The sequence below is a fragment of the Cryptomeria japonica genome, chromosome 9 (assembly GCF_030272615.1).
Source record: "Cryptomeria japonica chromosome 9, Sugi_1.0, whole genome shotgun sequence".
NCBI lineage: Eukaryota > Viridiplantae > Streptophyta > Pinopsida > Cupressales > Cupressaceae > Cryptomeria > Cryptomeria japonica.
Window position 1 is genome coordinate 117,228,944 of NC_081413.1, and position 16,281 is coordinate 117,245,224.

The window sequence follows — 16,281 nt, forward strand, 5'->3', positions numbered from 1 at the left end:
TACCGCTCTCTATCTCACTCTCTCTTCTCTCCCCCAAGATCTAGACCTATCTCTCTACCTCTCTCTCTCTCTCTCACCCCCAGACCCTCGCGGGGGGTGCTACCCTCAACTCAGTTTTGGCGAGGTGGAGGAGCCACAATGGAATCCTAAGACTAGACCCTCTAGTTCTACCTCTCCCCTAGTTTTCACTAGAGCTGGGAAGAGGAAGATGTAAATTGTTTTGATGTGGTATTTACTTTTAGTTTTACAAAAATGATTTTCTATTTTCATTGTTTCAAACTATCAGCCGTCAACATTCCACACGAGGATGCCATTTTGTACCCAGTTTGCATTTAAATCAATCAAATATAACTAGGCTTGACTTGTTTCGTTTATGTACTCATTTATTGACTCATTAGATGCATCTCCTTGTTTTTTTGCAAAAAAAATGCGTTTCTAGTGAAATTTAAGCATTTTTTTAAGTTGTCGAGTTTTTTTCTGAATATTGCCGAGTTACATTTTTGGGACTTGCCGAGTTTGAGTTTTTCAACTATGGTTTGAACCATAGTTCTTGCTCCACAAAGAATAATAATAAAATAAAAATTGTATTCTTCACAATGTCCCTTCTCCTCGCTTGGCCTCTCTTAAATAGGCTATCTTCCCCAAGAGTCACCACTCCTCAAATGTCTTTTGATTAAAATAGTAACATCATTTAATTCTTCCTTTGGCACTCCACAACTTTCTTAATTTTTCTTAAACTATAGCTTCTTCTTGATATTCATTAATCCTTGGAAATTGCATATTGTTAAGAGTTTCATAGCCTGTAGAGGTGATGGTGCCTAAACAATTATCTCATTGACCAAAAGCTAGTAGTTGGAGGCCAATCCCTTGACGTGGATGTCATTGATATTAATGGTAGTCTATAGAATTGTTCTACAGAGAAAACCGAGTAATTGGATCACTTATGATTGTAGTTTAAGTATTGGTTGATACAAAAATGTAATTGAACGATTTCTTTCTTCCTAATTAGGTTAATTCCTATAGACATGATTAACAATTTGAATCAAAGTCCATTCTTTTAGTATAGAAAATCCAAAGCCTAGTGGAAAATATGGGCATTGGGTTTTATTTTTGAAGTGGGGACATTATAGTCTGCCCTTCTCAAGATTGCTTGTCCTCTAGCAATTGTAAATTGTGATGATAAAGAATCTCTGCACCCTCCCATGTTGCATCTTCTCTGGGAAGATCTTTCCATTTAACTAGATATTTTGTCATTGTTTTATTCTTTAGCTTTATTTCTCTAAAATTTATAATAGCTTCATGAATCAGAATAAGTTTCCCTTTATCATCTAGTGGGGTAGTTCTATTGAAGGAATAATTTGACCCCCTAAAGCTCTTTTTAAGCAAGAGACATGAAATACAATATGAATCTTACTGTTCTCTGGCAATTTGAATTCATATGCGACCTCCCCAATTTGTTGTTTGATTATGTAAGGGCCTTAGAATCTTGGTTCCAATTTCTTTGTTCTATTCTATAAGGTTCTTGCCTTGAGAAGACCATATCTCCCACTCTATTCGATGCTGATTAGCATATAATTTTTGCTGATTATGTGCTCTAGGTAAGCTCTCCTTGAGTGATTCCAATTATTTTTTGACTAAATCCTTTTCCCTTGGGACTTTTCTGTCAGTGACAACCATATCCACAGAGAATAAAGCATCATAACCATATAAGGCTTTGAAGGGTGTCATCCCAATGAACATATGATATGTATAGCATAGTTTTAAAACTCGTGGACTTGCCACGGACTCGTGAGTCCATGGGAGCCACAAGTCGACTCGCCATCTGAAAGACTCGCGAGTCTTTTGCATGGACTTGCGTGACCCAGAAAAAAAGTCATGCAAGCTTTAAATTTTTTTTTTTTTAATTAAATTGCCTTCATTTGGCATAACTGAGGGAGTGAAAAATAACACTCGATGCCTTTATAAAATAATAAAAGTATTTTTGGGGAAGGGGGAGCGCGCAAGGGGCGCTGCCCCTTGACCCCTTGACCCCGCAAGGGGCGATGCCCCTTGACCCCAACTTGGTGGTGCTGCCCCCAAACCCCCGTTGAAAAATATAGGGGGAAATTGCGCCGATGGAAGTAGGGAAAATTTAACCTCTGAGTCTGATTAGGCTCCATATAAAAGCATAATTAGCGTTGAAGAAATCTTGGTATTATACATTTTAGAGTTGAAAGTTTGAAACTGAGTATGTGATATGTGTAATGTTTCAATTATGGCTTTTATGTTCTCTAAATGCATTAATTTCTTTATGTTTTTTTGTAAAACTACGGTTTTTTTTTTGCCGAGTCCTTGCCGAGTCTTTCACGAGTCCGAGTCCGAGTCCAAATTTTTGGTTTGCCGAGTCCGTGGCGAGTCCGAGTTTTTCAACTATGATGTATAGAATTGTAACAATCTTCCCCTAAATAAAGCCATTGTATCTAGGCTGTTTGATGCCTTGCTACATAAGTTTGCAAATAACCCTCAATCCATTTGTTGATTATTTGTCTATCCTTCAGCTTGTGGGTGATAATTGGTACTTGGAGACAATTCATTTCTTTATAAATAAAAGAGTTCTTGCCAAAACAAGTTGGGGAAATGTTTATCTCTATCACTTACCATCTATTTAAGCATTCAAACCTCATTGAAAACCAAATTGGCCACTTGAGGTGCCTAAATTCTATAGATATGGCAAAGAATGACCATACTTAGTAAGTCTATCAACCACAAACATATATACAATCTTTACCCCGAACTTGAACTTTAGGAGTCTTGTAACAAAATCCATTGATATACTTTTCCATTTTTGGCTCCAGATTGGTAAAGGCTATGATAATCCTATAGAGAAAACATGTTCTATTTTATTTTGTTGGCAGATAAGGCATTCCCTAACATATTTAAGAATGTCTTCCTTGAGACCCTTCCATGAAAACTCTCCCTAATTTGTTAGTAGGGCTTGAAGCAACCTTGATGACTTGCTAGTGGTGTGTCATGTGTGGCCTTAAAAACTTTACCCTTTACCTTCAATCCTGGGGTAGGACGGGTTTCGTCTTTGTAAAGAATAAGATAATCTACTACCTTATATCTATCATTTTTTATCTTCTTGCAAGAATCAGTGGTAAAATGTGTCCTTCCCATATCCTACTATTATGTTAGCCTTTCAATCAAAAGAAATTTTTGACAATGAACATAATTAAGGCCTCCTTGATAGAGAGCATTAGCTACTACATTATTCTTACCTTTGACATATTCAATGTCAAAGAAAAAGCTTTAAGCTCACTCACCCACTTCTGTTGGTTGTTCAAATCTCTTTGGCTAAGAAAAAACTTCAAACTATTGTGATTTGTTTTGACCACAAACCTTTCGCAAACCAGATATTTTCAAAATTTGTCAAGAGCATGCATTATAGCTAGCGTTGCTTTATCATAAATGGAATATTTCTTTTCAGTGTCTTTTAGCTTTCTGCTTTCAAAAGTTATTGGGTGCCCTTTTTGCATTAACATTGCTCCAATTCCTTCACATGAGGCATCGCATTCTAGAACAAAAAGAAGTTAGAAGTTTGTAATAGCTATTATAGAACATGAAACTACTTTATTGAGTTTATCCAAAGTCTATTGAGTTGTCTTTGTCTAGACAAATGCTCCCTTCATGGTCTAATTTGTCAAGGGAATGACTAATTGTGAGAATCCTTTGACAAATCTTCTATAGTAGCTACATAGCCCCAAGATCCTTTTTAACTAAGTCAAATTAGTCGGGGGAGGCCAATCTAAAATAGCTTATATCTTTTATTGATGTATATGCACTCCTTTAGCACTATAATATGCCTTAAATATAGAATCTCTATTAATCCAAACTTGCATTTGAATTCCTCAGCAAAAAAGACAGTTGCTCCAGAATTCCCAAAACTTCATCCAAATGTTGTAGATTTTTGCTGTAGATCAGAATATCACCAAAATATACTATGACAAACTTCCTCAAATGATTTCTAAACACATGTTTCTTACATAGCTGGAAGGTAGTAGGAGAATTAGTTAAACTATGGGGCATAACTAAAGCTCAAAATGTCCAAAATGATATAAAAAAGCAGTTCTATGCAGTTCTATGCCACTTTTTGAGAAGCACATTGCTCCATGCAATTCATTGATTATCTCATCAATTTTAGGAATTGGAAGCCAATTTTTTTAGTTTTATTGTTTAAAGTTTTGAAATCTATTTACATTTGTATGGTACCATTTTTTTTCTCACTGGGACGATTGAAGATGAAAAAGGGCTAGAAATTGGCCCGATATAAGTCATCTCTAGGAGTTCCCTTAATTATTTCTTCAATTTCTTCCTTAAATCTTCTTGGATGCCTATAAGGAGTAATTACTAGTTTTGATTTGGTTTTTAGTTCTATTATATGTTGAAATCCTCTATCAAGAGGCAATCTTGGAGGAATGTCCTTGAAAACCATGCCATGCTTGTCTAGGAGTGTTTGCATGTTTACATGATAAGCTCTTTTACTTGTAGTGGTTGTAGAAGTTACTAAACATTGTGCCACCCATGCTACTTGTCCACTCCTAAAACTCCTATCCATTTTTTTCTAATATTATTCTAGGAGTTCCATTAGTAATGCCTGGTAGCACTACTTGTTTGCCTTCTATTTTGAACCTTAGCTCCATACTCTGATAATTTTGAGAAAACTCTCCTAATGGTTGTAGCCATTGCACTCCTAAAATTACATCAGTTTCTCCTATGCCCACCACATAGAAGCCATCTTGCACCTTGTGTCTGCCAAGGGCAATTTCCAACTGTTGAATTCTCTTGGTACATGGAATGGTAAAACCATCAACCACTATTACATTGAATCCATTGAATTTTTTAAATTTTTGTTTGCAATTCTCTTCTAGCAACCAACCTTTCATCAACGTAGTTATGTGTTTCTCCACTATCAATTAGAACTGTGACTTTGCGTCCTTACAAAACTCCTACTCAGAAAGGATGTTATTTAGGAGCACATTACAATGTTGCAAGTGCACCCATTGGATATTCGCCTTCCTTTTTAATTTCTGAATCAGGTTTACATTCTTCAACTTTGGGTCCTAGTTCTTTCTTCTCTGAATCCTCATAAAATATTACCTCTTTGTAATGTACTTTAACTTTTTTCTACATGACATTTGTGCCCAGGGTCCCATGGTTTTCGACAAGAAAACCTAATTTGCTTTGGTGGAGCTCAATTTTGGTCACTTCATCAAAACCACTTTTTGGTGGTAATGCCCTTTGTTGAGAAAACCCTTTTTGAGAAGGTTTCTTATCTTGCCATATAGGAGGGGTTTTTGGTAGAACTTATTCTTGGCCATTGAATAGGTTCAAAGCTCTTTTAATAGTCTCTTGAAGGGTCAATGGACCAAATGCAACCAAACCCTCAAGAGATTCAGTAAATCCTTTGATAAAAAAGACAATATTCCTCTACTTTGTCTCCATTGTTTCCTCTTGTTTTAACTAGGCCAACTTTCTAAAATGAATTTTAGGATCCTTTTGATCAAACCTTTCAATCAACCTTTTGGGAAATTCGTCATGTGTCAATTAGATTATGACCTTGGGTGACCAACCCATGGTATCACCATTTGTGAGTTGTTCCTTCTAAATGTAAGGTGGTGAATTCGATGGCATCATTCTTGGTTGTAGGTTTCAGAAATAGATATGTATAACTTATACACCCACGAACAGGCAGTACACTGATTATAACCATCGAATGTAGATAATGTTAACCTACCCAAAGCTTGCTGATGATTGTTCTGTCTTGGTTGGGGTCTAGGCTCAATTTTTGATCCATTTTCTCTTCACTTTATATTCATGTAATTTGTGAGAGACATTGCTTCTTGAATCTCTAAAAAGAGATTTTTATACTCTCCATGATAGGCAGTAACATCCTCTTGCATCGAATTTTGTGCTTCCCTTATGGGAACTTCTTCCCTCTAACGAAGAGGTCTAATAGACCCAATCATGGTTCTATATGTTTGACTTTTCTTCTTATCCTGTTATTGGCTCCAAAAGAGCTTGCATCACTATTTTAGTTGTTGTAATTTGGTGTTTTCTGGGTGTTATTCATCATATGTAACAATATCCCCATCATATCTATCATAAGGTCAAACTTCCTTTCAAACCCATTTTCAGGGTCTTTCGAAGCTCTCTCTCTCTCTCTCTCTCTCTCTCTCTCTCTTCATATTTATTTCTGCCTCATATCTAAAGGAGATTTTGTTTCTCTTTCTTAGGGAATTGATGTTGAATTTTTCTAAGTTCCCTTAGATGATATCTGCTCTCTCTCTCTCTCTCTCTCTCTCTCTCTCTCTATTTACTTCTTCCGCCTCAAATCCAAAGGAGATTTTGTTTCTCTTTTTTAGGAAATTGATGTTGAATTTTTATATATTCCCTTAGATGATATCTGGTAGTTCTGTCACTTGATTGCATAGGAAGGAAATCCTGCAAGATGGGAAGATCCAGCTCTAATACCATTCTAATATCCCATTTATTTCTATTTTTTGAATATAACAGACCCTAGCTCACAATTACTATAATTTACACAATTAAATATAAACATGGAATCCTTATTTTATCTTGATGATATTGATCTCAAATTTACAGTTAAAAGTTTATTCTCTAAATCAGATTTAATGCTCAGAATATAGTTCAGAATGACTAAATTAATTCCTTTGGAGTGGCTATTCATCTGTCCGGATTCTACATTTATTTATGTCTAATTTTCTGCCTTTAAAATTGCCTGATTATTTGTGATTAGAAAGTTACAATCCGTTGCCAGTTGTAAGGGTATTCTAGTACAAACTCAGATTTGCACAATGACAATCTTCATGTGAAATTGCTTTTCAGAATTGTTGGTTTTCATCCTCCATTCCAAACCTAGAGGGGCTTTGTACTGTTGGTTGAACTGTAATTCTTGCTCCACAAGGAGTAATATTTAAATAAAAATGTCTTCTCCATGATGTCTCTTCTCCTTGCTTGTCATTCTACAACTCTTTTAATTTATAGTTAATAAGTTTTGTTAATAACAGTTTTGTTAATTTTTAGTTAATGAGCACACCGAAATTATTAGTTAATGAGCACACCGAAATTATTAGTTAATAAGTTTTGTTAATAACAGTTTGCAAAAGAAGCAAAGGGATAATAACCGATTTGTTAAGAAAAAGAAACCAAACAGAAAGGTGCGATTACATGAAAGAACACCGTCATATATAAAACAAATAATCATGATATGGAAGCGATCAGAAAAAGGAAAGGATGTCTCTTTTCAAAGAGATATCTATTTTCAGATACAATATGTCTCTTCAGAATTAATTAGCCATATATATAGTGATTGTAAATGAAATTTGTGGGGGGGATTAGGACTGAAAGATAGGAGATATTAATAATCAGGAAGGTAGTCCAGATCAGATCAGAACTGTTATTAAGTTACAAGCAGTAACATCTTTGTTCTTGCTGGTATGCATGGGGATGTGTTTAATACGAATGCTTAATATATGAAGCCCAATAACATTCTTATGCATAATTTAATAATAATAATGTTTTCTGGAATTAATATAAAGGGTAATGTTTTCTGGAATTTGATATTTGAGTGAATATCGCCCTGGTCCCTTGGTGAGGGACAGGAGCGAACCTTTGTTCCTTATGCTCATCCTTGTTTATATCAACTTGCAACTGTCTTCACGGTGTAAAATGATGTTCCTTACTCCCCTTTTGAACACTTGAAATGTGAGTGGCAACTTAAACTTGGACACACTTGAACATTTCGCTCTGGTCCCTTGGTGAGGGACAGGAGCGAATTTGGGCATTTCCATCACCTTTGCGGTCTTTGATACTTTATTTTCTCTCCGAGGCGTTCCAAACATCATTGCCCCTTTGTGTCTTAGCTTGGAGTGATTTAAGCTTGGAGGGAATATTAAATAACCTTGAGTTCGCCCTGGTCCCTGGCTGAGGGACAGGAGCGAACTTTCACTTGTAGGCTCAATCATGCTTTGCTAACTTTTAAAACCATCTTCAATGGATCCGCTATGCTTCCCTTCACTCATCCTTGACATGTAATTTGCTTCATCTTGGCGAGAGATTTGTCTAAGGAAGAAATCGCTCTGGTCCCTGGGAGAGGGACAGGAGCGCCTAGGACAATATGGGCTTCACTTGGCGTTTTTGCAATCTTCAAATTATCTTCAACGGACTCGTTACGCCTCCTTTGCTTGCCTCAAACTTAACACTTACTTGATCTTCGCCCAAAACCTGTCTTATAGGGAAAATCGCTCTGGTCCCTGAGAGAGGGACGGGAGCTATCACTTAAATTCGCCCTGGTCCTTGGCAGAGGGACAGGAGCGATTTTGCTTCTAGGGTCAATTTTCCTCATGATTGCGCTTTCAAGTTATATTCAACTGATAAAATGTATCTCCTTTGATCTTCTCAATTCGCGAAATCGTTCAAATCTTTCAAGGACAAGGCAATTTTGGATTTCAAGCTCCGGTCCTTCAGTGAGGGACAGGAGCGATTTTTGTCCTCCAGGCCCAAATGCTTCACTTTTCACCATGAAATGTCTTTGCTAGGGAAGATATCATCCTGCTTCATGCTATGAATAAAAGTTCGAGTCCAAACAAGGTCTAAAAATGTGTATATGAATAAAATTGCTCTGGTCCTTCAATGAGGGACAGGAGCGAATTTGACCTTCTAGGCAAAAACTTCATCATTTCATTGTTTTTGATCAAGTCTGGATGCTCTATCATGCTCATTTTGCCCTTCACCATGCCTTTGATGTCTCAATTTGTCCAAACAAGGTCAGGAATGGCTCAAATAAGTATTATCGCCCTGGTCCCTTGGTGAGGGACATGAGCGAAATTCGCTCTGGATCCTCAGTGAAGGACAGGAGCGAAATTTGACTTTTCGAACTCTCTATCAGGACAATTTTAATGGAATATAACATTTAAGTTTAAGAAAGAAGAAAGATGTTTGAGAGTGGTTTCAGACCTCCAGGAGTTATATTGCAAAATCTAGTTTTTTGAGGTTTTTCAGTTTCCAGACTTAGTCAAATTTCAGGATCAGGACATTCCAGACTTAGCCAAATTTCAGGATCAGGACTTTCAGACTAGCCAAATTTTCAGGGCATTGCAGACTTAGCCAAATTTCAGGATCAGGACTTTCAGACTTAGCCAAATTTTCAGGACCTGCTATCCTATTGATCTCCCCGACAGCACTCAAAATGCAAAGGCTAACTAACAAAACCCTAAAAGACCAAAAAACAAACCCTAAAAAGCAAAAAACATGGGTCCCCATTGGCAATGGGGCGATGTGTGAAAACGTCACAACACCCCCCTAGGCAGACCTTACCAAAAAATAATAATAATAATAATATAATTATAATTATTATAATGTTTTATAAGAACTGCTTCTGCAGTAATATTTAATGATAATATCTGAGAATAAATAACGTATATAAATATATATATGAAGATATATGTATATTAGGATATAAATCAGATAGAATACTTAAGTTAATATCAAGAAGAAGCCTATGTTATCACTGATTGGATTCATGTTAAAGATAGTTTTGTTTCCTAATCAATTTAGTTTAAGTCATAAGTATGCTGAGATGGATTAATTATGGTTAAGACAAGCCTAAACTTAGTAGGGGACTTTACACCAAGATGTACCAAAATGCAGGTCTGTCTTCATGGCACAGTGAGGAATACCTTATTCAATCATACTGTATTTACAAGACATTGCATGTCTCATTCACAAACTGCCTACTAGTGATAGTCTCATCATGTCAGAGCTAATACCACTTAATAGCTGATAATCTGTATATTATCAACTTAAATACAGCAATACATATTACAGTTCATACCACAGTAAGCTTTTTAAGCTGAACCACAAACTCCAAAGCTGTAATTTACTTCCATCCTTACTCATAGTTTATCAAGTCAATTGCAACTTACAATGACAATCACAGTTGTCTTATAGTGTATTGTTGCAACCGCTCTATTTTGGTCAATCTCAACATGAACAGGGAGGAGATCAAGTTAGCTAACAAATTATCTTAAGTCATAACAAGCGCAGTATCTCGTAGTTTCGCTCAATGACACAGGTGGTAATCAGTGTCAAAAGTCCATCAATGCCAAAGCTTTTAGGTGACTGAAAAAAGCTCATGATATAAACACAATAACAAATACATTGTGATCCTTATGATCATGTAAGACTTCCCTATCAGTCTCTAAGACAAGCTAGCTCATAAATATAGCAGCCAAGTGATCAATAAGGCATGATCTATTCATTCAATACAATTAGTAAAACTTATTTGTAGTAATGATATTGAATGAAGAATATGCAACAATTGTGATCAGTTTTTAAGAAACACCCATGTATTTAGAACTCATAAATTCTATTTTTAAATAGAAAAAAGATGGATATAGACATCTTAATGTATTGATTTTAAATCTCCTACTATAGCCAAGTGGGCATAACTACAATATAACATATGGAACTGGACATGCCTAATTGATGCAAAGGTATAGGCATTAAAAGATATTGTATCAAACAACTAATTAATCTTTGATCAAACAAGGATCCAATTTTCTGTTATATACCACCTCATTTAGGGTTTGCAACAAGAGAAGCCTGAATCCATTCTTGTCCTCAAAGTTGCATGGACATAAAGTTAGTAACACAAATGAACTGATCACATTACTACTACAATTCCTCGCATGGAGTGCACTTATTCTATGAAACAACATCAAATCCAATTATTCCCTGTTCGAACACTGACTATAATGAATCAACGATAGATATCATACTAAAAAATTACTGAAACTTTTAGAAAGATCTTCACATTTTACATTAAAAAACTCTCACGTGTGCAGCTCCATTAAGTATCTTTCAAATATAAGCTCCTCACTCTGAAAATAATGCTAGACTCCTTAGAAACTGTGCATGATCCTTCTCTGTATTGCACTCAGCACAATCATCTCCTACACACCCTATACTTCACTTCGTTGTATGGTCCTTATATCCACAGTATTTAAAATATCAAAAAATAAACTTGCAGCAGACCAAAAAGATGCATATGAAGCAACGTGAGCATACCTGTTGGTGTTGGAAATAAGCCACAGCTGGACCGACGATGGACTGGTCCAAGAGGGGCCAGTAGCCCAGTGGTAGAGCACTCCAGTAGTGTATGGAAGGTCCTAGGTTCGAGTCCTAGCTGGTCCATGTCTCAACATGGTATCAGAGCCAGGTCCAGGCTAGGAGCCCCAAGCACACGAGAGGTGTGGCTTAAGGGGGGGTGTTGGTGTTGGAAATAAGCGACACCTGGACCGATGATGGACTGGTCCAAGAGGGGCCAGTAGCTCAGTGGTAGAGCACTCCAGCAGCGTATGGAAGGTCCTAGGTTTGAGTCCTAGCTGGTCCATGTCTCAACAATACCATACACCAAAAAAAAATTCACCAAAGAATAAGGCAAGGCGAGTCTATATCATGCCACAAACATCAATGCCAAAACAAGGAAATCATGAAGACTGCCGTGTCAGAAGTCTCACAGCCCACTATGCTGATAAAAGAAAATCCCAATGCCACGTATTTCAGCTGATAAACTTCATCCTATGTTTGCTGAAGAATATCCTTTATTAAGCCCCTAAACTGATTTCTGATAAATGTGTCAGTTCTGTTAATAAGCTGCAAAGACATTATAAGTCAGAAATTTAAATGAGCCGCCCAACCTTATTTTAACATTCATCGCATAGGAAGAATTAAGCCACAACTATACCACGTACTGACTAAACTTTAAGACTGTCTGATTCAACATTGAAATCAGACCATCGCATTAATAAATATTCCACTGGTGATGTGTCACTTAGGAGTAGACAAGCAGGCAAGTGATGTGGACAAGCAACCAGCTCAAGCTGACACCCAAGTAACTCAAACACATAGCCAAGTAACTCAAACACACAACCAAGTAGCTCAACCTAGCAACTGAGTAGCTCAAGCAAGCAACCAAGTAGCTCAACCTAGCAACCACGCAACCAAGCAGCTCAAGTAGACAAACAGATAACTCATTCCAATTCTCTATTACTTTGAGTAATCCTCCGAAATTTACACAACCTTGATCATCAACTTTTGACATCAATGACAAAATATCCAACACATGGTGCCTCAAACCAAAGAATCACAAGTACAATTAATTTCCTCTGCCATAAGTATCATAAAGGAACTACCGTTTGGTGATTGAGTCAAGAGTTGATCAAAACAAAGGTCTTTAGAAGTGCATTAGAGTGATGATCTTTGTGGTGTCCATCTGGTCATCTGTAGAGGAGGAGAAGGAACATCATGGAAGCACCTTTCCATCAAGCATAGAGACATAGACTCCCCAACTGATCATGTCAATGTGAGATAGCTCCTCTCTACATGAGGGACTTCAACATTAGGGACTAACAAGGAAAAGATGACGTGTTCAATTGCCAACACCCATGCATATCAATGCAGTCACCTGACAATCATACAAGCTGTGAAAACACAAAGACATACAACATATTACAATTTTTACAAACATCCTTTAGCCCAAGACCTATTGTAATGCCCCTTTTTGTAAATGTGCTGGTTTGTTGCCCTAAAATCACCATTTCAAGTAACTTTCCTACTAGGGTTAGGAACATAAACTTAATCATAAGATATCTCTAATTTATTGGGGAAATTCAACCATAAAGAACTAAGATAAGGTGACTCAATAGGGTGCTCTAGAGATCCTCTACCCTAGGCCCAAGAGCTGATATACCATCCCTCTTGGCCTCATATGGCCCTTGCCATCCATATGAGGTTATGTACCTAGTGAGATGTCCTATAACTGTTCGCCTTGATCTTGCCACTTCTATCCTACTTCCCATGATTGAACATTCTAAATTCATTTATTTACCATGATAGAGAGCATGAGGAGCATTCACAATAGGGTACCCCAAAAGTCCATCCTTTCTAAGCCCAAAGGCAGTACCCTTTGTACCCCTTTGGCCCCATGGGACTCCCAAGTCTTATACCATGAGGTGGCATACCTAGAAGATAACCCCATCACCGTTCCCCTACTTGTAATTCCCCAATTTCTCTACCATGGATGACTTTAATCAACAATCAGTACATATAAAGAATCCAATATTATGCATGTATTCTATATGTACATATATATATAAATCAGTCATAAACCACAACATATTATTAATCATCAATGAGCAGATATAAGTAACATTCATCATGCTATGCATAAATAACTCATACCAAACCACAAGTACTTTCAAACTGTTGTATATTAATTATTAATATTCAACCTGATCTGATCGATGTTGATTGACTTCTTGATTTAGGTCTGCTCCTAAATCTGCTTTTTATGCCTTATATATTTTGTTCCCTCTTTCTTCCTGCCCTTTAAATGATCTCTCCTTTATTGGTGGAAGAGTCACCACCTTTCATAGGAATTGGGGCACCACCTTTTATAGGAATTGGGGAACCACCTTTCATAACAATCAAGTCACCATTTTCCAAATTGATCTCCCTTCCATCTCTTTTTCAAATGAACCTTCTTCCCTTTATATCTTCCCATGCAAGGGAGAGGTCACATCTCTTCATCATGCCTGCTCCTTGACAAGAGACGCAACCTTTCACAATTAGCACCTTTTGAAATAGTACAACCTTTCATAATTCTTGCCCTTTGAAAGAGACAATCTTATCTACTTCCCATTCATTCTTTCTCCATTAATCCCTCCTTGATTCCGATGCTTCATTCATTTCTTCCCTCTTCCTTATCCCTTTTCAAATGATCTCTTCTCTCTATTATATTTCATGTTTGAGAGTCACAACTCTTCATTCCATGCCTTTTGACTATTCATTAACTTAATTAGATTTTAGTTATAGTACATTATATTTTGTCTATTATTATTTATTGTTAATTCCTATTTCAAAATGGGGACATTACACCTATGAGTATATCACAACTACAAAACCCATGAGATATCTCAAATATTTCTCTTTGTGGAGAGCCTTGGATTCCAGTTATGCTTAAGGAATCCTTGTTCTCGTTTCAAGCTTGTTCATTATTTGATCTACATCATCACTTCAAGAACTTCAAAACAACAAATAATAATATATAATAGCTAATGGGCTTAATTAGGTCACAATGAAGTCAGTAGTCTACACCCATCCTAAAGTGAGATTGAAATCATATAGGTTTGCCAAGTCTCCTATATGTAAACCAAAAGGTTGTATGTCAATCACTACAAGGTAAAGCTAGAAGGCTAAATAATAATAGAGTGCTGACATCATTTCATTTTAACTGGATACAAGTTATCAAGTTAGTTAATAGTATTGTTTACCTTTCAGAGAGGATGAGGCAATAGCTAAAAACTCATAAGGAATCCATCCAATAGAGTAAGCTTAATGGTAATCCTCACAATTTCTCTGTATTCTCTTTTCTTTCCATCATCCAACATGCTCTTTCACCCATAAATACAACTTTTAATCAAGCATTCTACTAAATTCAAAGTTGTATATTGGAGGAGAGTAAAATCTCACAATCCTCATGCTTCAGGTGCCTCTGCAAGGATCAAGGAATTCTGAACTCATGCTATTGTTTCCAATAGGGTTGAAATGACATGAGACTGTAATATGATCAATATAAAGTCAACATTGTTTCTATTTCCCATGTTTCCAACCAGGACAAATACAATAGCTCCATCCTTTATTTAATAAACTGAAAACCTAGTTTTTCCTTTTTAAGGTTGGAACGAGATACAACATCAATGAAAACACAATCATACAAAGCATTATATTAAGCAAGTCAAGTATACAGTCGTAATAGTGATTCCCAACCTTTCAAAATCATTGTCTATAACACACAGTAAGGGAATTCGGAAGTAGATATTTTGACCTGGCATTGATCAAGTCACAGAAGCAAGCAAGCAAACTACAGATGTTTCCCAACCCTCTCCAATCAAGCAAATCAATCATTTGCATGTCTCATTTATGTTCTTGATTAGGAGTTTCATACTTATTTGGGGAGTCAACTCAGTAAAATTTCCTTTTTTCAGTGTTCGTTCATATTGTTGATTTGTGTTAATATTTGTATTGTTGCAATCAACTTTTGTTGCTTTGTTGATTTTCTTTTGTCAGCTGATCACTTTTATAATTTTATTACACATTTGTGATATTGTGCAGCACGAGCATACTTGTTGGGATATAATTGTAATGATGAAGAAGAGCTTGAACTGGCATTAAGGTAAAGTTCTGCCTCCTTTATCACATCTTTTGCTTCTTTTCTGAATTTTGTGACAACTGCCCAAAAAATGCCTCTTAGAATGATAATATCAATTAATTTGTCGGTGCTAGCCTTTTGTAATTTCTTCAATTGGTTATTTGCGAAGTTTAATATTGATTGATATGATTAATTTAATCAGGGAGGTTATATATCCTGGCTCCAACAAAATATGAGGGATCACTAAGATTGGAAAAATTGACTAGCATGTATCAGGGCTGGCAAAAGTATCTTCGTCAAAATTTTTTCTTCAATGCCGGTTATATTTATAAACCTTGAGTTTTTTTAAAGTGCCTGAATTTAAGCTTTGTATCATTACCTTAGATATGCAAGAGCAGTTCAATACCCAGGTTGTAATCTATTGTCATCTGTTGATAATTTATAGCAGTTTTCTTTTTGAAAATTTTATTTATGTATATCTCACCATGGGGATGTTTCGTTAATACTTAAAAACGATATAGTCAGAATGCATTTTGTTACTAGTATCATATGTTTTGATTCTTGAATGTAAATCCAAAGCAAATATAAAACGATGTAATACTTTAGTACTGTTACTAGTTACTAAATACTTTTCACTGTTTATGGCGTTCTGTATAACAAATGATCTGAACTAATATTGATCTAAAATTTATGGGCCAAAAGTTCTATTGTAATCAAATTTTAAGAAGATTTAAAAATTACTTGAATTCCTCTAATAAATATATATATCCATAGTTTCTGGTGACTAGATTTATATAGAATATAACCATCTCTTTATACATTTATTTACATATCCTAATCTGATTAGCACCTCATCCTTCAACTGGTACCGGAGGTATAACGAGCAGAAGCAGTAGTTTAGCTAGCACCAGTAGAGGAGTAGATATTGATGCAGAGCTAGAGGTTGACCACGCTTCCCTACCAACAGAAGCAAAGCCAGGTGCAGATACAATAGGTATATGTTAGCAAAA

General features: G+C 36.2%; 1 protein-coding gene across 1 annotated transcript in view; it reads left to right on the top strand.

The window, feature by feature from the left end:
• Positions 1-15,798, top strand: part of LOC131062778 (F-box protein SKIP31) — an 84,366-nt gene extending 68,568 nt beyond the window's left edge. The window contains exons 8-9 of the mRNA XM_057996509.2: positions 15,235-15,295; positions 15,474-15,798. Of these exons, the coding sequence (XP_057852492.2) occupies positions 15,235-15,295; positions 15,474-15,507 (95 nt within the window). The 3' untranslated portion in view covers positions 15,508-15,798. The remainder of the gene's footprint in view (positions 1-15,234; positions 15,296-15,473) is intronic.
• The last annotated feature ends 483 nt before the right edge of the window (positions 15,799-16,281 follow it).